The following is a 25,135-nucleotide window of genomic DNA, read 5'->3' as shown; positions in this document are numbered from 1 at the left end:
GAAGATAGATTTTCGTTTCCCACGCAGAGGACGGGAGAAGTATCAAGAACATGGTGAAGCTAGGCTGGAGGTGTCGGTGTCATTTAAAATCTACGGATTCGCCGCGCCACATTACATTATCTCGAGTCGCTGGGCTTTGTGACTGTTGACTTCAAAGGGAAAGAATTATATTTGCGAACATTAGCATCCGACACGGCTTAAATTACCAAACAGTCATTTCACTCACACCGCCTTTTCCTGAAGCGATGTTATCCGGGTTTGTGCGTCAATAAAATATATCTGCAGCTGGTCTTCCTGGGTCTGTAACGGTGAAATGAGCCCTTATCGCATCTATTATCATCTAGGTTGTCAATATCATCGGGGTTTATTTGATCACTCAGCTTAAAACATCAAGAACTAACTTTGTAATCAATTTTGGTGCCCCAGCAAATTTACCTGTTTTTATGTTTGTTTGTTTGTGTCCTAATTAATCCCTGTGTCACCTGCCTCGTCTACCGCTCCTCCTCTTGTCCGCTCATCAGTTCTCGTCTCATCTCCTTTGCCTCACTCTCTGACTAACCTTGAACGGAATCTATATCCCTGCTCACTCTCCTTACACGTTTTCCTTCTTTCTAGTTAATCATACCGTGTTGTCCTTATTCTTACCCCATATCTACTAACCTGTATTTAATTTCCCTCACTAACGTTTCTTTTACTTTTTTCTCCTCAATAACCTCATCTTTTCTTCTTTTCGTGCTTCCAAAATTGTCTAAAATAGTTTAACTCTCACTTGAATTCCCTGAAGCAGAGTCGTTTACGTGTCTGGAATCGTACAATTAAAAACCAGCAATTAAGAGTGTCTGAGATCAGTTTTAGAGCGTCGACGGTTGTACGTAAGTTGAACCTCCCACGAAATTTGGATCAGTGAGGCGGACGTTCTGGGGACCCTAGGAGAGCTTTGTTTACATAAGGGGACGAGAGAGAGAGAGAGAGAGAGAGAGAGAGTGAGTCGATGAAGGAGGGGTGTATATATTCCCTGACTATACTGACACACACACACACACACACACACACACACACACACACACACACACACACACACACACACACACACACACACACACACACACCTGTTTGTTTGTTAGTTTTACCCTGACACTGAACCTTGTCTCACCTAACGCTCATTGTCTCATATACCAGGAGCAGTAAGTAGCGGGCTTTTTTTTATTTCATTATTGTTTTCTCTTTTTTTTACGCCCTTGCTATGCTTCGCTCATTTACTTTCTCACACAAACCTCTTAACACACCTGTCGTCTTAATTATTCACGTTCACACACCTGCTGAACCTTAATTAATGTTGGCTTTGCGTGTTGTTGTTTTCTCTATATCTAATCCGCCTTATATTTTTTTTTGTTCTGATATTCTTCTCAACTTTTACATTTATTACTCTCCCCTAGTTAGTCATCCTCTTTTTTCACCTCATATATATTAAAACATATAATCTACTATTTTTTTTACGTTATGCATTTTTTTTATTCTCACTCCATATCTACTTAACCTTATTTCCTTTACTAACGTCATCCTTTCTCGCTTTTTTTTCTCCATAATCTTATTTTTTCTTCATTTCCTTCCAGCATGTGACCCCCCGGTTCAGGTGTTGGGGGCCCCTCGTGGCTTAGTCGGGTACCCCCACTATAACCTGCTGCTTGGGGACGGCCGGAACCAGCAGGGGAGTCTAGGAAAACCGGCATGGCGTACTGAAGAGCGACAGGAGGAGCAAGGACGCAGGGACAGCGGAGGGGCGGTGCACTATGGTCCGGACTCCTGTAAGTGGGTCATACGTGCCCCCGCCGGCTACACCTTGAACCTGACCGTGCTGCATCTGGACACACGCCCCCAGGACCCCATCAAGGTAAGCTGGGTGACGCGAGGCCAAGGGAGAGGATGGAATGGGGATTGTAATGTAGTGTTTTTTCAATTGGGACTCCATACCAAAACATATCAGAGGTCACACCCCCACAATTGGTAAGACTTTCGCAGAGGTTGTTGGTGTTTCTTTGAGCAGTTTTATGAGCCTAGTAATAGTTCGACAAGGTTTCATAGTTGTGGGTATTTCCATGGGTAGTTTTATCAGCCTGGTGGTAGTGTGACGAGACTCCTTCGCTGTGAATGCGGAAAACACATAACAATCAGACTGATCTCCTTTATTGGCTCTGAAAGTATTTGTTATAAGAAGTCGGAGCCGCACGAGGCCTCAGCTTTTGGGAATCAAGGAGTCGGATCAGGCTTAGGCACACTTTAAGAGGTCAGTACGTGGGTGGGCTTTGCGTGGTCGAGTCCTTGAGTCCGTTTATCGAGGGAGAGAGAAAAAGACGTGCTCCAAGGTCTGCTGGGAGGGTGATTTGAGGTCACTGGGGAAACTGTTTTAATTACCTAGAGGATGATGCTAATTTGCGACCCCTGCGTGAGAGAGAGAGAGAGAGAGAGAGAGAGAGAGAGAGAGAGAGAGAGAGAGAGAGAGAGAGAGAGAGAAGGGGAAAGTGGCACAGAAAAACAGACATGCAAATAAAGGAGAGATAAATGGATAAGTCGGCAAATAAAGATACAGACAAAGGAACAGACAGAAAGACAGACAATTAGGAAAAGACAAAGATGGTAATGATAAGAAAATAAAAACGAAACAAAAACAGACAAACAGACAAAGACATAATTAGGAAAAGACAAAGAGAGTAATGATAAGAAAATAAAAACGAAACAAAAACAGACAAACAGACAAAGACATAATTAGGAAAAGACAAAGAGAGTAATAATAAGAAAATAAAAACGAAACAAAAACAGACAAACAGACAAAGACATAATTAGGAAAAGACAAAGAGAGTAATGATAAGAAAATAAAAACGAAACAAAAACAGACAAACAGACAAAGACATAATTAGGAAAAGACAAAGATGGTAATGATAAGAAAATAATAACGAAACAAAAGCAGACAAACACACAAAGACATAATTAGGAAAGGACAAAGATAGTAATGATAAGAAAATAAAAACGAAACAAAAACAGACAAACACACAAAGACATAATTAGGAAAGGACAAAGAGAGTAATAATAAGAAAATAAAAACGAAACAAAAACAGACAAACACACAAAGACATAATTAGGAAAAGACAAAGAGAGTAATAATAAGAAAATAAAAACGAAACAAAAACAGACAAACACACAAAGACATAATTAGGAAAAGACAAAGAGAGTAATGATAAGAAAATAAAAACGAAACAAAAACAGACAAACAGACAAAGACATAATTAGGAAAAGACATAGAGAGTAATGATAAGAAAATAAAAACGAAACAAAAATAGACAAACAGACAAAGACATAATTAGGAAAAGACAAAGATAGTAATGATAAGAAGATAAAAACGAGAAAAAAAACAGACGAACCAAATGCGTGACCACCGAGTCGAGAGAAGCAAAAAAAAAAAGAAAGAAAAAGAAAAAGAAAGAAAAAAACAGCGACACCCGCTTATCAAATGAGACACGTTTTTCCTCCCCTTGACCTAAACACGGATTCTTTTTTTTCTTTTTGTTTGTTTTTTCTACCCACTGATAGCCAGGTGTGCGTGTGTGTGTGTGTGTGTGTGTGTGTGTGTGTGTGTGTGTGTGTGTGTTGCAGTGGCTCGGTGACCTTGTGTTGTGATGTTTTCTTGGTTTGTGTTGTGTTGCATTTCACTGTTTTGGTAAGTAATAAGAAGAAGAAGAAAATAAAGAAGAAGAAGAAGAAGAAGAAGAAGAAATAGATAAAAAGAAGCAAAGAAAAAGAATCGTAAGTTTCCACATATAAAAAATGGCTTATATTCATTAGCTGCGTCAATAAAATACTTTGGACTTAAATGTATTTACTGATAATTATTGTTACATTGTTATTTAAGTGACGGGAGTTGAATTAAAAACACACAGAACATAATAGAGGAAAAAGATTGTGTGCAGCTTAAGAGAGTGTTGATACATTTCGAGAGAGAGAGAGAGAGAGAGAGAGAGAGAGAGAGAGAGAGAGAGAGAGAGAGAGAGAGAGAGAGAGAGAGATTATGTAGCTATAGATAGATGAAGCTTAAAACCTTCAACTTTAGCACAATATTCTGAAAGCCCTGTTTAAATAAATAAAATAAAAAAAGAGGGAGAGAGAGAGAGAGAGAGAGAGAGAGAGAGAGAGAGAGAGAGAGAGAGAGAGAGAGAGAGAGAGAGAGAGAGAGAGAGAGAGAGAGAGAGAGAGTCAGCGTTTAAGTATATAGTTATGACGTAAGATTGAAAATAAAAGGTTAATGGATTCGCAGCAAAAAAGGAAGAGAAAAGTAGAGGAAGAAAGGAGGAACGAATGAGAAAATGGGAGATAGAAGAGGAAGACGCGGTATTAGAGGAAAATAAATAGGAATGAGAAGGCAGTAGCAGGAAGAGGAGGAGGAGGAGGAGGACCGAAAACAAGAAAAAAAAAGAAGAGGAAAAAGAAGAAGAGGAAGAGGAAAAAAGATAAGGAGAGGAAAGAAAAAAGGAAAGAGGAAAAAGAGGAAGAGGAGGATTAAGTGGACCGAAGAGAAGAGAGAGAAGAAGAAGAAAAAGAGGAAAAAGAAGCAGAAGAAGAAAAAGAAGAAGAAGAAGAGGAGGAGGAGGAGGAGGAGGCGAAATGAGATAAGGAGAGGAAAGAAAAAAGGAAAGAGGAAAAAGAGGAGGAGGAGGATTAAGTGCACCGAAGAGAAGAGAAAAAAGAAGAAAAGGAAGAGGAAAAATGAGATAAGAAGAGAAAAGAAAACAAGAAAAAAGGAAAAAATTATGGGAAACCTTGACCTCTCGGACCCCCTTGAGCGACCACTTAGCCTCCCGCGGGTTTTTTAGGCTCGGCGAGGGGAAGGGGGAGGACCGCTGGGAAGGTCATGTATGCCAGAACACAGCGAGGCAGCGGCGTATTCATCGTAGGACTGAGAGGGCTTGCTACGCTAACGGCACGAGTCACAGAAATAGATAGATAGTTGCAAAAATAAGATAGATAGATAGATAGATTTACCAGTGGGCCAAAACATACGTAGATACTATTTCGACATATTGGGCATAAAATAATATGTATATGTCACTATTTCAAGCACAGTGTTAACCCGTCCGCTGCGACTGCCACGTATTTGCCTTTCACTGGTCCCCTGGTCACATACTCTCCCAGGCCTTTCTCTGCCTCTGTGGTGGGTAGTGGAGTGTTTCCCATGTGGTATTGGAATGCTGGATATCCCCTCCCAAAGTGCAAGGCTTTACATTTTTCTTCATTTAATTGTAGCAGCCACTTTTTGTTCCATTCCTGTAGCTTGGTGATGTCTTCTTGTAGGAAATCCATAGCAGACGTAGAAGATTTCGACGTAGAAGACTTTACTTAGACATGGTTGGATAAACGATGCAAATAAAACCTTCATGTCAGAATTTGAAGTAGGGGGCTAACAATTCGGTGACAGGCAAAGTGTTGGAGTCTATAATTACAAGTAGTATCCGGGATAACTTCGATATATTTACTTCCGGTAGCATGGATTCACAAAGGGTAGGTCATGCTTCACCAATCCCTCTTCCTTCTACAACAAATTAATCGAGGCAGAAGACAAAAATGAAAACTATACGCCTGGATATCAGTGACGCGTTCGACAAGACTTCTTCTCCGACGGTTGTTCAAAATATTAAAAGAGGCTGATGGAATTTATGAATGGTATAAAAAGAACAATAAGAAGGAAGAAGTGGAGAAAGATAAGACACATTAAGAAATCATTGAAAAGGAGGAGGTTGAGCAGGCCAAGAGGAAGAAGGAGAAAAGGAGGAAGAGGAGGAGGAAAACCATGATAGAACTGAGGGTTGCAGAATAAGGGAAAAGGAAACAGAAGGAGGAAAACTATAACAGGACTAAGGATTGTAGGGTAAGATAGGAGGAAACTGGAATAGGAGGAGGAGGAAAACTATGCCACGACTAAGTGTTACCAGGAGGAAACGGGAGGACAAAGGAAAGAGAAAAACTATGGTAGGACTTGGCGGTTAGACTGTTAGACCTTATAAGAGGAGGAAAATGGAGGAGCAGCAGGAGAGGTATTATGAAACGAGAATTTAATGAGGGGAAAAAATTAAGGAGAGAGCGGACGAGGCGTGTCTTATCAGTGAGAAAGATCTGCCGGTAATCAAGAGGGAAATGATGTGAGAGAGAGAGAGAGAGAGAGAGAGAAGGTGGGGGGCGTAGATGGGGAACAACCTCTCTATTTAACTATATTTACCTGTCCATCCATATACCTGTTTTTTTATGTTAATTTATCTCTACCTATTTATCTATCTATCAGTATATCTATTTGTTTATCTATCTGTATCTATCTATTCATCTATCTATTTTCTGCCTTCTGATTCACAATAACATATTTCGCGTTTGTTTATTTTTTGCGTCATGTTTTCGTCCCATCAAAAAAGTCTCCTCACATTCATCTTAAATTGCTATTCCAGTCGTAATTGCTTGTTGTTGTTGTTGTTGTTATTGTTGTTGTCGTTGTTGTTGTTGTTGTTGTTTCTGTTCCCAGCACGTTATCAGCAGCTGGAAAACTAATCATTCCTCTTTATATATATTTTTTCTTAACTGAGTGATTTCGTTTACAACATCCTTTTGTCAAATTTCATCTATTTATTTTCTTTGATGTGATTTTATGAACATGTTACTTTTGCCTTTTTTGTGGGTGTGTTTGTGTGGGTGTGTTTTGTTTCTCAGGTGTGTGTGTGTGTGTGTGTGTGTGTGTGTGTGTTCGTGCATGTGTTAAGCTAGGTGTGGGTGTGTATGTGTGTTGCGTTTGCCTGTGAGTGTGTGTGTGTGTGTGTGTGTATGTGGGCGTGAGTGTGTGAGTGTGTGTGTGCCTGCGCGTGCATGCATACAAATGAGAAATGGGGTTAAAGAAGAACGCAGTGAAGGAGAGAGAGAGAGAGAGAGAGAGAGAGAGAGAGAGAGAGAGAGAGAGAGAGAGAGAGAGAGAGAGTGGCACAGAAAAACAGACATGCAAATAAAGGAGAGATAAATGGATAAGGAGGCAAATAAAGACACAGACAAAGGAACAGACAGAAAGACAGACAAATCGGAAAAGACAAGCATAGTAATGATAAGAAGAGAGAGAGAGAGAGAGAGAGAGAGAGAGAGAGAGAGAGAGAGAGAGAGAGAGAGAGAGAGAGATAATAAATGAGTAAACGAATTAAGGATTGAAAGAAAGAATGAAATAAAGAAGAAAGAAAGAATGAGCAAGCGGATGAAGGATAAGGGACAAAGAAAGAAAGAAAGATAAAGAAAAAAGAATGAATGAACGAATTATGGATTAAGAGAAAGAAATAAAAAATGAGAGAGAGAGAGAGAGAGAGAGAGAGAGAGAGAGAGAGAGAGAGAAGGGGAACAAAATAATGAGTAAAGGAAAGAAAGAAAAAAGAAAGAAGAGAAAAACACAGAAAAACAAAAAAAAAAGAAAAACTAAATGAATAAGAGAACATAAAACACAACAAAGAAAGACATCGCAAAACAAACATAAAAAAAGAGACTTACCTGGATTTACCTGGAAACACACGCGAAAAATACACCCGCTAAGACTTTAGGAGCCATGGGAGGTAGTCCGCTCCACACACCTTTTTTAATGGTACACCTGTGGTTTACCTGGGCGGGACAGGTAATTAACGCGGTCACCCTCTAAAAGGTAAATCATACGAGGTGTTGAGGCGAGACTTTGAACGGCTTATAATGATGTGTTTAAAAGATTAATTAGCATCTGCATGTAGGTAGGAGTAAAGAGGAGGAATATAAGTTGCTGCGTGGGAGAAGGGATCGAGAGAGAGAGAGAGAGAGAGAGAGAGAGAGAGACGAAATGCAATGATCAATTCAGTTCCAGGCTCTCTCTCTCTCTCTCTGTTTATCTATCTATCTATCTATCTATCTATCTATCTATCTATCTATCTCAATCCCTTCTTCTTCTCCAGCACTTTCTTCCCTTTTCTCGCCTTGGCTCTCCGCATTTCGCATCGTCTTTCCTCTCTTCTCTCCTCGTAATATCACTCTTTGCTCATATCTGAATTGCCAAGCCTTTCTCCTTTCATTTCTACCCCCGTTCCTGTTCCCTCGCCACGCATTCACTGTCTTATAACTTAATCTACTGCTTAGGTTCACATAATACATTGCCTTTCTCTCGTTTTGGGGCCTTCTATGTCACATTTCGGGCTTGATTCTGCTTTACTAAAATCTTCACTTGATATTTCTTCTACATTTGCAGGATCACACACCGCAATTAATGTCACAACTATATTTACCTCTCAAGACAGACTTCACGAATTTACTCTCGTTTTTCAGTTATCTCTCTCCTTTTTCTGCTTCTCACGCCTTTTTTTTTTGGTTCAGCTCTGCATCATTAAGCCTTCTTTATATTTAACCTTAATTCTTATCCTCCCATCCATTCAAAGTAACCTTAGTGGATTTACTTGCAATGTACTTCAGTTGCTTATTTTCCCCTCCCTTGTTTGCCTTCTAATGCCATTCGTTTGATCCTGATTGCCATTAGTGTCCTATTACTTCTTACTTTTCCCTTCCATTATATTCTTCCTTTTCGCATTTTATTGAACCTAACCAAATCGATTTCCATGGCACACAATCACTGTCTTTATTTTTGCTCATCAATGCTTTTCGGTGCTAAGATATTCGCTTCTCTCGCTTTATTTAATCTCTTTCTCTGTTCCTAATCTACATCGTATTTGAAGAGTCTAAGCCTTTAATATCAAATCTCTCCTCGGTGCATTTTCACGCGGGCTCAGAGTCAGAAAATTCAATACTAATCCATCTATTTTTAGCTTTCCTTTTTTCATTGGTATTTTAATTTCTCTTCCCATGTCTTCTCAGGAAGTTTCAATCTTGTTCGGAAACTTCAATCTCAGTCTACATTAACTCGTCTTTTATATAGTTATTTACTTAGATGGTTAGTTTGTTGATTTGCTAATTAATAAGTCAGGTACTTAGTTACTCAGTAAATTAGATCGTTAACTTAATATTTACTTAGAAAGTTTGGCAGTTATTAGTTTATTTATTTTTGTTACTAATATTCAGTGTTCACCGTGTTACCGTGAGACGCGACATTGCTTCATGCTCAGGTGCTGTCGACGAGCGATCAGCAAAAAGCGGAGGAGATTTCATGTTAAAAGATGCTGTCATGAGCGACTGACACGTGTTGCCGTTAAGGACGATGAGGGAAAAGAAGCGCTCAGAAACTTGTCTTTCGAGCTCATTACGGGACCGGGCAGGACACGGGAGTCGTTGCACTGACAGAGAAAAGTTTGAGCAAAATTGGACGAGCAGCAGATGCAACTTCTTTGTTCCTTTACCTCGAATCCGTTGGTCGTGACAGCGTGAAGTGGGTAACTGCGTCATTATTTTTTTTCAGTCTGTATAAATCATTTATAATATGTTAAATAAAAATATAAGGGTTTGATAGCTTTTTCATCGCTTGTGGCCGAAAATTTATCAAGAAAACGGGTCTGAACGAAGTCAAGAGGAGCGACACAACGAAGCTGGGCCTGGCAGGGAAACACCATCACCAACAGTTTCCTTCTCTTCCTCCTCCTCCTCCTCCTCCTCCCCTTACTCTTCCTTTTCCTCCTCTTTCTTCGTTTCTTCCTGTTAATGTAAACAAGCAGATATACCATTAAAAAATATTTATAATTAGCAATGTAAAAAACATTTAATAATGCCAATACTATGTTCGGATTTATAGCGAGGAACTTCGACTTGAAGACGCCGAGAGTAATATTGTCTTTATGTAACATGTTGGCAAGACCTCACCTAGAATATGCAGTGCAATTCTGGTCCCTTAATTACAAGTCGGACAATGAATTACTGGATAGAGCTCGGAGACGTACTCCAAAAATGACACCACCCTTATGGGCTCAGCCATATACACAACGCCTCTAACGACTCAGCCTCTTTACGCTGGAAAGAGACGCTTACGAAGAGGTTTGCTTCAGGTCTTCAACTACCTGAAGACGTTCAGTAACGTCGATCACTCAAAGTTTTGGGGGCTGTAAAACAACTCGAGAACTAGAAATAATTGTTTAGCGACTCAAGCGAGGCACTGTAGTGCAAACATTAGCAGGAGGTTTTTTTTTCTGAGTCATCCGTCAGTGGAACAACTTTCCTGCTGAAGCAGCAAGTGCGAAAACCAACAACTCTTTTAATATCGCATCGACCGTTACTTCGGTGTGTCAGGAGTAAACTGAGCGCTCGTACCGAAGTTTTTTTCAACTGCTCTGCAGACACCGAAGTGACTGTGAAAAAGGTCCAATCACTATATTGGGTAACCTCGTAATGACCCAATGGGCTTTATGTTGCCTGCCTTTCCACGTTTCCGTGTTTCATCCTCGTTCTCTTCCTCGTCCTTCGTTTTTTCCTTCCTCCTCCAATTTCTGCTACTACTATTATGCTCTCACCACCACCACCACCACCGTCACCATAGAGTCTAGGAATCCTTGACCGTCACCACCACCACCACCGTCACCATAGAGTCTAGGAATCCTTGACCGTCGCCACCACCACCACCGTCACCATAGAGTCTAGGAATCCTTGACCGTCACCACCACCACCAGCCAAAACAACAGTACCCAGGAAACTTCCGCACGTGCAGCCAATCACCATTGTTAAACTTGACGGTGTTGTGATGTTCGCGAAGGCTGCCACACAGACGGCCCTCTCCCTTGTACAGGTTATACCGATATTACTGGTGTTGAAAGGCTAGCCACCAGTGTCCTCCATCCCGCCCAAGAAACCATAGCAATGAAAGGGTCTCAGGAGGAGAAAGTTAAATAATGCCCAGATAACTTACAGTGGCTCGGGGCAGTCAGGTGTGTGTTTAGGGGGCAGGGAAGAAGAAGAGGAAGAAGAAGGAGAAGAAGAGAGAGAGAGAGAGAGAGAGAGAGAGAGAGAGAGAGAGAGAGAGAGAGAGAGACAGACAGACAGACAGACAGACAGACAGACAGACAGACACACAGAGACACAGACAGACATAGACAAACAGACAGACAGGAAAAAGAGAAAGAGAGAAAGAAATAGACAGGCAAACAGACAGTGACTTTGTATCATTCAGTCGGAGCAACCAGATGTGTGTGGGACAGACAGACAGACAGACAGGCAGAAATACAGGCGGGTAATTCGTATCTTTCCTATGATCGTCCCATTTTTCTCTTCGCCTTGGTGTTCTTCAATTCTCCGTTCTCATATTCTTTTAGCTTCCTTTATATATATTTCTGCTGCCACTCAATCTTTTCCCTCCACTTCTTTCTTAGTGTATCCTCTTTATCGTTGTTTTTCTTTCATCCTTTTATTGCTCAGCTCAGGATTATATATATTTGGGTAACCACTTAATCGCTTGCCCTTCCTTCCTCCCCACACACACACTTCCATCCATTTCCCTCTGCATCTCTGTGTCTCAAAACCAATCCATAATCCATACACCTATTCGGCTATATAGAACATCAATTTCCTAGGTTGTTTTTTTGTGTTTTGTTTTTTACAGCAAAGGAGTCAGTTCAAGGGCATAAAAAAAGGTAAGAAATGTGGAAAAAAAAGCCCACTACTCGTTTTAGAGGTTCTAGAGGTTTTAGAGTTCTGTTCAATTTTTAATAAGGAGTATTAGTTTAACATTGCAGCGTATACCCTCCTTCTTTCATTATAAGTATGCATAATATGGTCGGAACCGCACTATATACTTTACCCGCTCAGATAATGTGAATTTCACCCATTATCTTTATTTTTTTTGCCCGTGTCGGTCTATTATTCTTTTGGGGTTTTATATATTCAGAGGTTTGTTTGTTTTACTTCTTTTCGCTATGGCGCCATCCATCTATCTACCTCATCCATTCATTCAGCCATTTATTTATCATTCATCCATCCGAGTATCTATCTGTCCACTCTCGATTAATTGATTCACCTTCAAACATATCACATTTCAGGTTTTATTTTCCAGTCCTTTGCTTCTTATTAATCAGGCCTGTCCTCAATGTTTTGTTTGCAGGGTGTGATGGAGAGAGGGTTACCAACTCTCTCTCTCTCTCTCTTTCTCTACCAATTCTCTCTCTCTCTCTCCTTTCCTCTCTTTGTCCCCATATATCTTGTCACCTCCTTTCCTTTTTTTCCTTCTTCCTTTCTTCTCAACCTCTCTCCATCCCTCTCTCTCTCTCCTCAAGCTATCCACCTCGCTGCCAGTCTCCGTCCCACCGTCTCCCACTCAAATCCTTCACTTCATTCCTCCCTTCCTGCCTCTTCATATCACTCACACACCAATCCAGCTGTCCCTTCCTTTTTCCTTCCCCTCATCCCTCACTCCTCATCTCCCTTCATCTCCCCATTACTCGCTCCCATCCCTCACTGTCATACCTCCCCGCACGCACTTACCCCTCCGTCTCCCTTCTTGCAGGTGGTGGAGGGCGACGCACTGGTCTTCGCCCTCAGAGGAAGTGTGGCCACCAAGAAGAGCTTCGTCTCACAGGGCTCCGAAGTGACCCTCAAGTTCGACCCCGAGGAGGATACCGATAACACTGGCTTCCTCCTGCAGTACTCTTGGCTCCTGGAGAGTAAGTACCACGAGAGAGAGAGAGAGAGAGAGAGAGAGAGAGAGAGAGAGAGAGAGAGAGAGAGAGAGAGAGAGAGAGAGAGAGAGAGAGAGAGAGAGAGAGAGAGAGAAATACAATTAACACCATTTTTATCAAAGAGATACACTCTCCCTCCACCCCCTCAACCCACCCACCCATCCACACACACACACACACACACACACACACACACACACACACACACCTTCAGCAACAAGTCGAAGCTAATGATGTTGTTCGGGATGTTTTGAGTCGATTCGGGAAAGTTTGGACGTGCTTGTCACCTGCCCTCCCCCCCTCCCCCCCCCCCTCACACACACACACACACGCACACACACTCTTCCAGTCCAACGCCTCCTCCGCGCAATCCTTTTCTTCTTTTTTTTTTCTTTCTTACGTTTTCTCTTCCACTTATTCTCTTCGAACCAGTAACTCTTTTTTTTTTTTTTTTTTTAATAGAGCGATAGTTTGATGTCTATATATCTCTGTTTTCTCTTTTTCTTCCTGCTCCGTACATTTTTTTTTCTTACATTTTCTCTTCCACTATTATTTCCTTAACCAGTAACTTCTTTTGGGGGGATAGAGTGATAGTTTGTTGTCCATATTTCTCTATTTTTTCTTTTTTTATCTGCTCAGTTCAATCCCTTCTTTCATTCTTATTTCTTCCTCCACTATTTGTCCCTTAACCAGTAACTTATTTGGGGGAGAGTGTGAAAAAATTTAGTCCATATTTCTCTATTTTTCTGTTCAATCCCTTCTGCCCTTCTCCTATCTTCTCTTTATTTCACCCTAAAACCTGTAACTTTTTTCTATGGTGCGAGAGTTTGTCGTCCTAATTGCCCGTTTATTTTTTTTGTGTGTTTGTGTTGTTTTTTTCATCTTTCCTGCTTCTATATTATCTCCTAGTACAATACCTCCCTACAGCCCTATCTCTCTTTCTTTCGTTTTCCCTTTCATATTTCCCCAGGACGAGTAACTCTTTCTATGGTGTCAAAGTTTGTTGCCCTAATTGCCTATACTTCTACTGTTCTCTTTTTCATCTCTGCGTCTTCTTTATGGTGTGTGGGTGTGTGGGTGTGGGTGTTGGTTGTCCTTGTCTTTCTCGTTAGGTGTTCGTAAGGGTGTGACGCAAGAGGGAATGGGAGAGAGGGAGCGGGGAAGCAGAGGAGGGTACAATCGCCTCAGTCGGATCTGATCATGTCTGTTCTCTTTCTTCTTCGCGGTAAAAGGATTCAGACCGTTGACCTAATAAGAACAACAGGAAAAGTATGTCTATAATGTTTATTGCTCCTCTGTTTAAAGCCGAAAGAATTGCCAGAGTGAAATATTAAGCTGAAGTACAGAGATGGCTTAATGATCCACAATTAAGGAGCGAGAAGGAAAGGCGCTCAAAGAAAAGTTTATTCGGATTTTGTTGGTGATAGATGAAGAAGTGGAGTAGGTGTGAGTGAAAGAGTTATTTTTTTTTTCTTTTAGTTAACGAAGCGGCTTTTTAGGAGAAGCGAGTAGCGGGATATTTTTTTATTATTGTGTCCTTATTTTGTGCCCTTGAGCTGTCTCCTTTGTTGTAAAAAAAAACATTGAAAAAAAAAGCCCGCTAATCACTGCTCCTATAAAGAGAGAAAAATAAGAGTGATCGAATGAGAGTGAAAGAGTGAAGGTCCAGAAGAGTTAGTTATTTCTTTGGGTATTTCTTCCTATTTTTTATGTTTATATGTTTTATGCAATTTATCTTTCTTGTTTATTTATTTGTTTACTTCTTATCCTTATTTCTTTATGCTCTTTCTCAGCTTCGTAATTTGAACCTTTTAGTGGTCGAGGTTTGGTTATATTATTTATTTTTCTACGTTTATTTATTTGTTTTCTTTTATCTTTTTTTCTTCATTGTCATCTCAGCTACACGATTAATTAATATCTTCTTGTGATCGAGGTCAGGTCAGGATACATAGGAAAACTGGAGGATTAATTAGTCGGTATTGTGGGCGGCAACATCTGAGTTTAAGACTGATGCGCCGAGTAACTTATCTTTTATTGACGTGAGAGTTTTTTTTTTTTTTTTACAGCAAAGGAGACAGCACAAGGGCACAAAAAAAAAGAAAACAACAATAAAAACAAGTCCGCTACTCGCTGCTCCTGTAAACAAAACATAAATAAAACGAAAAAAACAAACAAAAGCGAGAACAAATACATGAAATAGAGGAAAAAAGAGAGTTAGTGATGTGATTAGGCTGGTTGTTTCTACGGGTACCTGCGTCAACCAACACCTTCCCTCCACTATAGCAAGAGAGTGAAACAGTGAAGGGGGAGAAAATTGTGCGTTGCTAAAGAGTAATACCATCTCTTCCTTTCCTTTCCTTCTCCCTCCTTAATTGTGGATCATTAAGCCATCTCTGTACTTCAGCTTAATATTTCACTCTGGCAATTCTTTCGGCTTTAAACAGAGGAGCAATAAACATTATAGACATACTTTTCCTGTTGTTCTTATTAGGTCAACGGTCTGTCGCCGGTTGCAAAATCTTAATACTGCAGTAATCCACGGCGTAACTTATGTATTCTGAAGTTATTGCTAGAGCGAAACATTGAAGGTAAAGAATGATGTGCCGCTGATAAATAATGCCTTCTCTAACGTCCCCTGTCGCCGGTAGAGTGGGTCGCGAAATCCGATGTTAAGACTGTAATGCAACGAGTAACTTTTATTTTTATTGGAGTGTGTGTGAATTAAAGAGTGAAAGTGAAGAATAGTGTTTCGCTAATCGCTATTCGTCCCCTGTCGCCGGTGGAGTGGGTCGCGAAATCCAATGTTAAGACTGAAATGCAACGAGTAACTTATTTTTATTGGAGTGTGTGTGAGTTAAAGAGTGAAGGTGCAGAATAGTGTAGCGCTGAAGTGTAACACCACCTCCTATTCGTCCCCTGTCGCCGGTGGAGTGGGAGGCAAAATCCAATCTTAAGCCTGTAATCCACCGGGTAACTTTTATTTCCCGGTCTCACACACACGTTAATGCGAGGTAAAGACCACTCAAATCTCAGCCCCGCGAAGACGCCTTACTTATTTATCCTTTAATGCCTCCGTGGCGGCGTCCTGAAGCCCTCCTCGTCACAATCAAGGAGGTTATGACGCACCTTCCCTCAACACCTCTCTGTTTTGCATGATTACACGACCCATGACTTGCTCTGCTGGTGAAGGGAAGGTGCTGGCTGACTGTTGAAGTGATGGTTAGATGTTGGTTGACTGCTATGGTGGAGGGAAGCTGTTGGTTGACTTGCTATGGTGGAGGTCAGGTCTTGGTTAACTGCTGTGGTGGAGGGAAGGTCTTGGTTGACTGCTATGGTGGAGGGAAGATGTTGGTTGACTTGCTATGGTGGAGGTGAGGTGTTGGTTGACTGCTATGGTGGGGTTGAGGTGATGGTTGACTTGCTATGGTTGAGGGAAGGTGTTGGTTGACGCACATACCCGTAGAAACAACAAACCTTCCCACATCACTAACTCTTTTTTCCTCTATCCCATGTATCTGTTCTTGCTCTATTTGTTTATCCGTTTTATTTATATTTTGTTTAGCTACACGATTCACATAATCTTTGTCATCGATGTTAGGTTAGGTTAAGTAGGAAGAATAAAAAGGAACGTCAGGGCTTGGGCGAGAAGGGGGAATAGAGAGAACTTCCAGCTATTCGATTCATATCTTCTTGTTATCGTGGAAAGGGAGAATAAAAAATAATGGATGGGAGAAGTCAAGAAAGGGAAAAAGAAGAGAAAGTGAAAAGGAAAGGCGGAGGAGATATTGGAAGAAATTACAGTAGGAGGGAAAGGGAGAGGAAACTACGATAAATCTTTCTGGTCGAGGTTAGGTTAGGTTAGGTCGGAAGAGGAAGAATATAAGAATGTAAGGAAGACGACGAGAATGGAAAGAAAGAAGGATTGAAAAGTGGAAAGACAGGAGGAGATGAAGAAAGAGATTACAACAGGAGGGAAAGAGAGGAAACTACGATAAATCTTTGTGGTCGAGGTTAGGTTAGGTTAGGTCGGAAGAGGAAGAATATAAGAATGTAAGGAAGACGAACGAAAATAGAAAAGGCAGGAGGAGATGAAGAAAGAGATTACAAAAGGAGGAAAAGAGAGAGAAAACTACGAGAAATCTTTGTGGTCGAGGTTAGGTTAGGTTAGGTTAGGTCGGAAGAGGAAGAATGGAAGAGAGAGGAGAGAAAGGGAAGAAAGAAATAACGAAAAGTGGAAAGGCAGAGGAGATGAAGAAAGAGATCACAATGGAAGGGAAAGAGAAAACTACGAGAAATCTTTGTGGTCGAGGTTAGGTTAGGCTCAGTTAGGTCGGAAAGGAAGAATATAAGAAAGGAAGGGAGACGGCGAGAAAGGGAAGAAAGAAAGATTGAAAAGATGAAAGACAGGAGGAGATGATGGAAAAAATTACAATGGAGAGAAAGGGAGAGAAAACTACGAGAAATCTTTGTGGTCGAGGTTAGGTTAGGCTCAGTTAGGTCGGAAAGGAAGAATATAAGAATGGAAGGGAGACGGCGAGAAAGGGAAGAAAGAAAGATTGAAAAGACGAAAGACAGGAGGAGGTGAAGGAAGAAATTATCATAGGAGGGAAAGAGAAAAACAACTACGATAGCAATACTTCTTATCATCTACAGAGGGGAAGCTTATGATAGTCTCTTCTTATTTTTTTTTTTTTACTTATCGGAGGTGAGATGTTGTTGTTTATTTTTTCTCTCTGTGTCATCTCATAATTGTTACATTGAAAGATAATTTGGTTAGATGACTCAGACACTCTCACGAAGACTTCTTTTGTCATATATTTAAAGTAATATTTCCTTGCATTTTACTATTTTATGATATGATATGATATTTATGATATGATATTTTATGATATGATTTTCCGAGCAGTGAGTAGCGGGCTTTTTTTTATTGTTGTTTTCTTTTTATTTTACGCCCTTGCACTGTCTCCTCTGCTGTAAAAAAAAAATATCCAGTGTAGTGCTCCTCTAAACTCTTTTTGTTTATAGGAGTAGCGATTAACGGGCTTTTTTCATCATTGTTTCCTTTTTTTGTTTTGCCCTTGAGTTGTTTCCTTTGCTGTAAAAAAAAAGAAAGTAACGATTTAAACTTCCTCCCCCACTTAGTTCCGGGTAATGTTTTGCGCCTCTTTGATACGAAACTGTTATGATATTTCCAATTATTTTTACCATTTGGTGTTTTTCAGCGTTATAGCGAATAGCCCCTCATCTTTTTTTTCTCTAGGTTATCTTGTTCATAGTGACGATTTCCCGCCTCTTTGGTACGAATCTGGAGTGATATTTCCCTTTGTTTTACCTCTGTTATGTTTTTCGGTCTGCAGAGAGCGTCCCTCTTATTTTTTAGGTCCACGTGCCGTCGGTGGTGTGTCCGTGTTTTCCGTCCGTTCAAGGCCCCGGTGTTTATTTTTACGAGGGTCGACGAAAGAAAAATGGGGGTCGCTGGATTTGTTCTGGTGCAGCTGTCAACTTTTATGGGGCGCGAAGTATGCAGCAGTTAGCACAACCGGCAACATATCTTCTAACTCGCTCGCTGGTGGGCTCAAAACAAGGCCAGTTGGCGCGCGTGGACTTAAATTACAGGCTGAGCCGCCGCAACGCGCAAATCTCACCCGTTCGTCTTCCGAGTATGATCTTAAACCTGCAGAATAAGAACCTCTCGCTTAGAAACAAGGATAGAGGGCTTACATGAAGGTCAGATATGGGTTGGGGAGGACTTACCTTATTGCCAGCCTCCCTCAGAACGCACATTTCCCATTCTTTCATCTTCCGTGGCTGGTTAAAACTCCTATTTATCGATGTTTGTTTGTTTGTTTTTGCGTTCGTTATTGGTCAGAAGCTACGAAAATGCAATGGGATGAGTACGATAATATTTGACAACGCTGGTAGAGAGTGTGTTTCATCAGCGAGAGACGAGATTGGGCACGGAGGTTACCTGGTACGTGTGCCCGCTCGCTGTTTGCTCCGAGCGATTGGACTTTTTTACGTGTTTTTTTTTTTATTTGTTTGGCCGAGGCTGGCTGAGAGGAAGGCGGCGGTGCTTGTACTGAAGATATCTAAAGCATATATCCGTGTTTGTATGTTTGTTTCTCTCTCTCTGTCTCTGTCTGTCTGTCTGTGTATCTCTCTCTCTCTCTCTCTCGCTCTCTCTCTCACACACACACACACTCACACACACACACACACACACTAACCGGAGGACAAAATACAGCAAAGATGAGTATCCAGTGGAGTGATTACCTGATACCTAACACCTGAGCCCCGTAACAAGGTGAGAGGCGCGCTGAGGCAGGTGACACACGACACCTGTTCACTAGGGTCCCGCCGCTACCCGAGAGTGAAATTAATTGCAGCTGAAAATAAACCGACGTATCTATAGGTCTCCGTATAGATAGACTTTTCTTTTTTTCTCTCTTTTTTATTTCCCTTTTTTTCTGGTGTGATCTTTTTTGAGGGAAATGTTTAATGGAAGTACGGATTGATTAATGGCATCTGAATATAAGCGGATGTATCTCTAAGTTTCATTATATTTTTTTCTCGATTTTTCTTGTTCCTGCACCATTTCCTTTTCTTCATTTTTTCTCTTTCTTGTACCATTTCCCTTTATCATTTATTCGTATTCCTAAACCATTTCCCTTTCCTCAAATGTTCGTGTTCCTAACTTTCCGAAGTATATATGATTATTATTATTATTATTATTATTATTATTATTATTATTATTATTATTATTATCATTATTATTTCTCGTTCCTGCTCCATTTAATTTTTTTCCCATTTTTCTCTTTCCTGCACCATTTCCCATTCTCCTTTTTTCGTGTTCCTCTCCCGTTATCCTTCCTCACTGCGTCATCTTATCTTTCCTATTCATTTCCCTTCTCACTCTCTCCTGCTCATGCCCATCAGACTCCTTAGGCAAATGAGAGATCAAGTTTTCAGCATCTTAACGCTCTATAATCCGCTTCTTGTCATTGTTGCCAGATTGTCTTACTCTTGACCTCTCTTTCGCCCACCTCTTTTGATTCTTTATATAGGAGCAGCGAGTAGCGGGCTTTTTTTTATTATTGTTTCCTTTTTTTGTGCCCTTGAGCTGTCTCCTTTGTTGTAAAAAAAAACTCAGCTTGTCTTACTCAGCTTCTTATATTTACCGACTTCCGACCCAAAAACTGTCTCGTGGACCCCAATAAGGAGATTCACTTATAATTATCGTTAAAATAGTTAATTCCTGATGTTTCTTGGCAATAGTTAGGCGTCAGAAACCGTTAAGTACTATGCTCTGAGTACGACAATCTGACAACGGTGCTTCTTGCTCCTTTTTCCATCTCTAGTTTCATCCTTCCTGCTTCCTTTTATAATCCGTTTATCTCCCTGTTCCTTCTTCACTAATGAGAGACACCTTTGAAACTCGTAAAATTCGACCGTTTTAATCTGGAAACACCTTATCTTTTTTTTTTTTTTTTGCTATCATTGAAGACAAAAAAAAAATCTAAACTCTGGGTGATTCCAATACGGAGGAAGAAAGGGAAGAGATAATGAGGGTGATAATAGGGAAGGGAGAGAGGGAAGGAGGGAGGGAGAGGAAGGGTGAGGTGAGAGAAGGGAAACTGGGCTGGAGGTAGAGGTTAGGTTAGGTTAGGTTAGGGATGGAGGTAGAGTAGAGGGGGAAGAGGAAGAGAGGAGGGTAAAGAGGAAGAGAGGGAAGGGAAGATAATGAGGGAGAAGGGGGAGAAAGGGGAGAAATATTGAGGTAGGAAAAGAGGTAAGAGGTTGGGAGAGAAAGATGCCATGCGTTGAGGAAGGGAAGGAGGTAGGAGGAAGCGAGGGGGGGGAGAGAGAGAGAGAGAGAGAGAGAGAGAGAGAGAGAGAGAGAGAGAGAGAGAGAGAGAGAGAGAGAGAGAGAGAGAGAGAGAGAGAGAGAGAGAGAGAGAGAGAGAGAGAGAGAGAGAGAGAGAGAGAGAGAGAGAGAGAGAGAGAGAGAGAGAGAGAGAGAGAGAGAGAGAGAGAGAGAGAGAGAGAGAGAGAGAGAGAGAGAGAGAGAGAGAGAGAGAGAGAGAGAGAGAGAGAGAGAGAGAGAGAGAGAGAGAGAGAGAGAGAGAGAGAGAGAGAGAGAGAGAGAGAGAGACCATGCGTTGAGGTAGGGAAGAAGGAAATGTTATGGAAACGAGAAGAGAAGGGAAGGAAGGAACTGGAGGAGGTAGAAGAAGAAAGAGAGTTAACAAATGAGGGATTGAGGTTACATGGAAGTATAGGAAGAAAAGAGAAGAGAAGGGAAGGGAGGAACTGGAGGAGGAGGTAGAAGAGAGCGAGTTAACAAAGGAGGGATGGAGGAAACATGGAAATAGGTAGAGAAAGTAAACACACATTGAGATAGGGAAGAAAGAAGGAAGAAAGGAAGGAAAGTAAAAAAACAGGAAAGAGGAAAAGTAACTGGAGATTGAGATACGGAGAAAGAGAAAGAGGAAGCGGCAAAAAATAATAGGAAGATGTAATAACCGAGATAGGAACGATAAAAAAATGTCATAGATCATTAGAGAAGAGGAAGAGGACGGAAGCAAGGAAACAAAGGGAAGGCGGTTAATAAAATGGAAGAAAAAAATGACCAGAATATGAATTGAAAGAGGAAGGAAAGCAGAGGGGAGGCAGCAGGGGGAAGAGCAGGAAAAAGAAGGAAAAAAACGTGTTGAACAATAGGATAAGAAAAAAAATTGAAGAAAGACGATACGGACAGAGCCTCAAAGGGAAGGAGAGATAAGAAAAGGTTGTGTGTTGAAAGGGAGGTAGGGAGGGAGGGGAAAAAGTCAGAGAAAAACTAATGCTAGGCTAAGATATCGTGGAGGAGGAGGAGGAGGAGGAGGAAGAGAGAAAGAGAAAGAGAGATAGAGAAGTTACATGCAATACGGAAGAAATAGCACTGTGAGAGAGAGAGAGAGAGAGAGAGAGAGAGAGAGAGAGAGAGAGAGAGAGAGAGAGAGAGAGAGAGAGAGAGAGAGAGAGAGAGAGAGAGAGAGAGAGAGAGAGAGAGAGAGAGAGAGAGAGAGAGAGAGAGAGAGAGAGAGAGAGCAAGAGCGAGAGAGAGAGAGAAAGAAAGAAACAGAGCAGGGAAAGCTAAATGAAAACACCAAATATATATAAACTTCACCAAGAAAAAAGTATAACAACCAGCAATCACTTGACATATGGAAGAAGGGTGGGACAAGAATAGAGAAGGGAGGAAGGAAGGATGTAATTAAGGGGAAGGGAAGAAGGGACTGAGGAAGGGACTGGAAGGAAGGAGAGAAATGAAGGGGAGGTCTAATGGAAGGAAGTCATGTAGGAAGAAGGCATGGAGCAGGAATGAGGGGAAAGATGTGATGGAGGGCGTCGGGAAGGATGTATAGTGAAAGGGAAGGGAAGAAGGGAATGGAAAAGGAAGAAGGGAAATGAAAGGGAAAGCGATCTGATATAAGGTATGAGGTTGACAGCAGGTAAGCAGGAGCAGATATCATGGGACAGGTGTGAGGGAGGGCGTCAGGAAGGATGTATAGTTAAGGGGAATGGAGGAGGGAGGAGGGAAGTGAAAGGGAAAGCGATCTGATATAAGGTATGAGGTTGACAGCAGGTAAGCAGGAGCAGATATCATGGGACAGGTGTGAGGGAGGGCGTTAGGAAGGATGTATAGTTAAGGGGAATGGAGGAGGGAGGAGGGAAATGAAAGGGAAAGCGATCTGATATAAGGTATGAGGTTGACAGCAGGTAAGCAGAAGCAGGTATCATGGGACAGGTGTGAGGGAGGGCGTTAGGAAGGATGTATAGTTAAGGGGAATGGAGGAGGGAGGAGGGAAGTGAAAGGGAAAGCGATCTAATATAAGGTATGAGGTTGACAGCAGGTAAGCAGGAGCAGGTATCATAGGACAGGTGTAAGCAGTGTTGCCAGAGTGTCATACTTACCATACGTCTTGTCCCGATTCTGACCCATAACGGTTGCCCCAAAAAACACCTGTAATCAACCATATTAACGATAACTCTAATCAGATATCGGCATTTGTGTGGGTAAGACAGTTTTGGGTCTGAGAATGAGAGTGTTTTAAGTACGATAATCAGAAGTGAGTGCGAGGGAGAGCCCCAGGATTATGGGATCAGGTGAAGGGAAGGAGTCGGATCAGATTCTCGTTGCTTTTCTGGTCTTTCGCCGTGCATAAGAGTTCCTAAATGTAGTTTCCTTTCACTCCTCTTCCTCCTCCCCTCCTCCATAATCATCTCCTGCTAATGCTTCTCCTCCTCAACTTCCTTCCACACCTACGCCGTTACGAGCTCTTCTTTCTCGTCCTTCTTCTCCTCCTTTTCCTCCTTTTAATCAGTATGGTCATCCTCCTCCTCCTCCTCATCATCATCATCATCATCATCTCCCTCTCTTCCTCACCCCTCCCACTTCCACCATTATCATCTCCTCCTCCTCCTCCTCCTTTTCACCTTCTTCCCACACCTCCATCACGAGCTCCTCTTCCTTCTAATCCTCTTAATCATCATCATCATTATCCCCCTCATCTCCCTTGCTATTTCGGAGTCCCTGACGTAACCAAGGTGGGTGGACGGGCTGCAGCATCCCTCGAGCTCTGTGTCACACTATCCCGTAGCCCCGCGAATGTCCGGCCAGCGTTTCCAAATTATCGCACTCACCGCATTGCTTTTTCGTAGATTCTGACCTATGACGAATGCAAAAACAAACAAACAAACATCAATCAGGAGTTTTGACGCTAACTTGAATTTTCTATCGTTATTTGTGTAGGTACGAGAGTTTGAGGCTTAAAAGTAATAAAGATGAAGTGGTGAATACGATAATCTGTCAACGCTCTCCCCGTCATGTGTTTTGGGACCAGCGGCGGGAGACGGGCGTTAAATTTGCCGTGAAAGTCGCTGTTATAAGTCTTGGAAGCCTACCTGTTATAAGCCAAGGGCGCGGTGTAATGGCATGGTGATGTTATTCCTTAAGAGATATGAAATTGTCTAAAAAAAAAAATGAAACAGAAAAATCATATAATTCATTGTCTGTAGTGTTAAAATTCCTATGAAAGTCACTGTTAACGGCCAAGGTCGCGGTATAGCACAGTGATGTTATATCCTTTAAAAGATGTGAAACAGTAGTCTAAAAGGAGTAAAAAGATTAAAAAAAAAAAACTACCATCGAATTCATTGTCTGTAGTGTTAAAATTCCTATGAAAGTCACTGTTAAAAGCCAAGGTCGCGGTATAGCAGCGATGTTATATCGTTTAAGAGATGTGAAACAGTAGTCTAAAAGGAGTAAAAAGATTAAAAAAAAAAAACTACCATCGAATTCATTGTCTGTAGTGTTAAAATTCCTATGAAAGTCACTGTTAAAAGCCAAGGTCGCGGTATAGCAGCGATGTTATATCGTTTAAGAGATGTGAAACAGTAGTCTAAAAGGAGTAAAAAGATTATAAAAAAAACTACCATCGAATTCATTGTCTGTAGTGTTAAAATCCCTATGAAAGTCACTGTTAAAAGCCAAGGTCGCGGTATAGCACAGTGATGTTATAGCCTTTAAAAGATGTGAAACAGTTCTCTAAAAGGAGTAAAAAGATTAAAAATACATCATCGAATTCATGCCCTTCAGTTTTGAGAGTGATGATAAGCTTGCCACGAAAGACACTGATAAAACCCACAGTGATGTTATATCCTTTAAAAGATAATAGAAATGGTTGTCTAAAAATGATCGAAAAGAAAAGTAATCATTTTAACTGAATTTGCCATATTACTGAAATCACAAGACTGTCTGATTGTGTGTTCTTGGCCAGTGGAGCCTGAGACCAGTTTTCATTCTCACACTAACGAGAGGAAAAGCGTGCCACAAAAAAATCCATCACTTTTAAATCAGGAAAAGAAAAAGAGAATTAAGTCCAAACCTCCTTTCAACTCAAGATTATATAAGTCCATATTTTCAAACATTTCATCACCCAAGAACACATATTTGACAGGGCTTTCGTAGGAGTTCGGGGCATTTCCAGGAGGAGTTCTATGACCCTGGTGGTAGTCTGACCCTTCTTCTGTACCTTGAACCAAAAGAAGCGTGCCACAAAAAATCCATCACTACTAATTCAGGAAGAGAAAAAAAGATTAAGTCCTAACCTCCTTTCAACTCAAGAAGACTAAATAAGTCCATATTTTCAAACATTTCATCACCCAAAAAACACATATTTGACAGGGCTTTCGTAGGAGTTCGGGGCATTTCCAGGAGGAGTTCTATGACCCTGGTGGTAGTCTGACCCTTCTTCTGTACCTTGAACGTAAAAAAGCACTCCTTACAACCCGATTGATCCCCTCTTTGACCTTTAGAAATAGCTGATGTGAGGAGAGGGTCTTACAATTCTGACCTAAGTGGGATAAGGGATAAAGAGAATAAAGAGGGAATAGGGTGCAGGTCTTTAGACTTCGCCAACCTTCAGCTACTCTGACTCATTCATACAGTTACTCATTTACTCACT

The 25,135-nt window shown here is 41.3% G+C and overlaps 1 protein-coding gene across 1 annotated transcript in view; it reads left to right on the top strand.

Annotated features, from left to right (window-relative positions):
• The window catches only part of LOC126987674 (uncharacterized), a 195,143-nt gene that overhangs the window by 48,968 nt on the left and 121,040 nt on the right, over window positions 1-25,135 (top strand). The window contains exons 8-9 of the mRNA XM_050844800.1: window positions 1,614-1,891; window positions 12,455-12,611. Coding sequence (XP_050700757.1) covers window positions 1,614-1,891; window positions 12,455-12,611 — 435 coding nt within the window. The remainder of the gene's footprint in view (window positions 1-1,613; window positions 1,892-12,454; window positions 12,612-25,135) is intronic.

Source organism: Eriocheir sinensis, chromosome 66 (assembly GCF_024679095.1).
Source record: "Eriocheir sinensis breed Jianghai 21 chromosome 66, ASM2467909v1, whole genome shotgun sequence".
NCBI classification, from domain to species: Eukaryota; Metazoa; Arthropoda; class Malacostraca; order Decapoda; family Varunidae; genus Eriocheir; species Eriocheir sinensis.
This window is presented reverse-complemented; position numbering and strand designations above follow the sequence as displayed.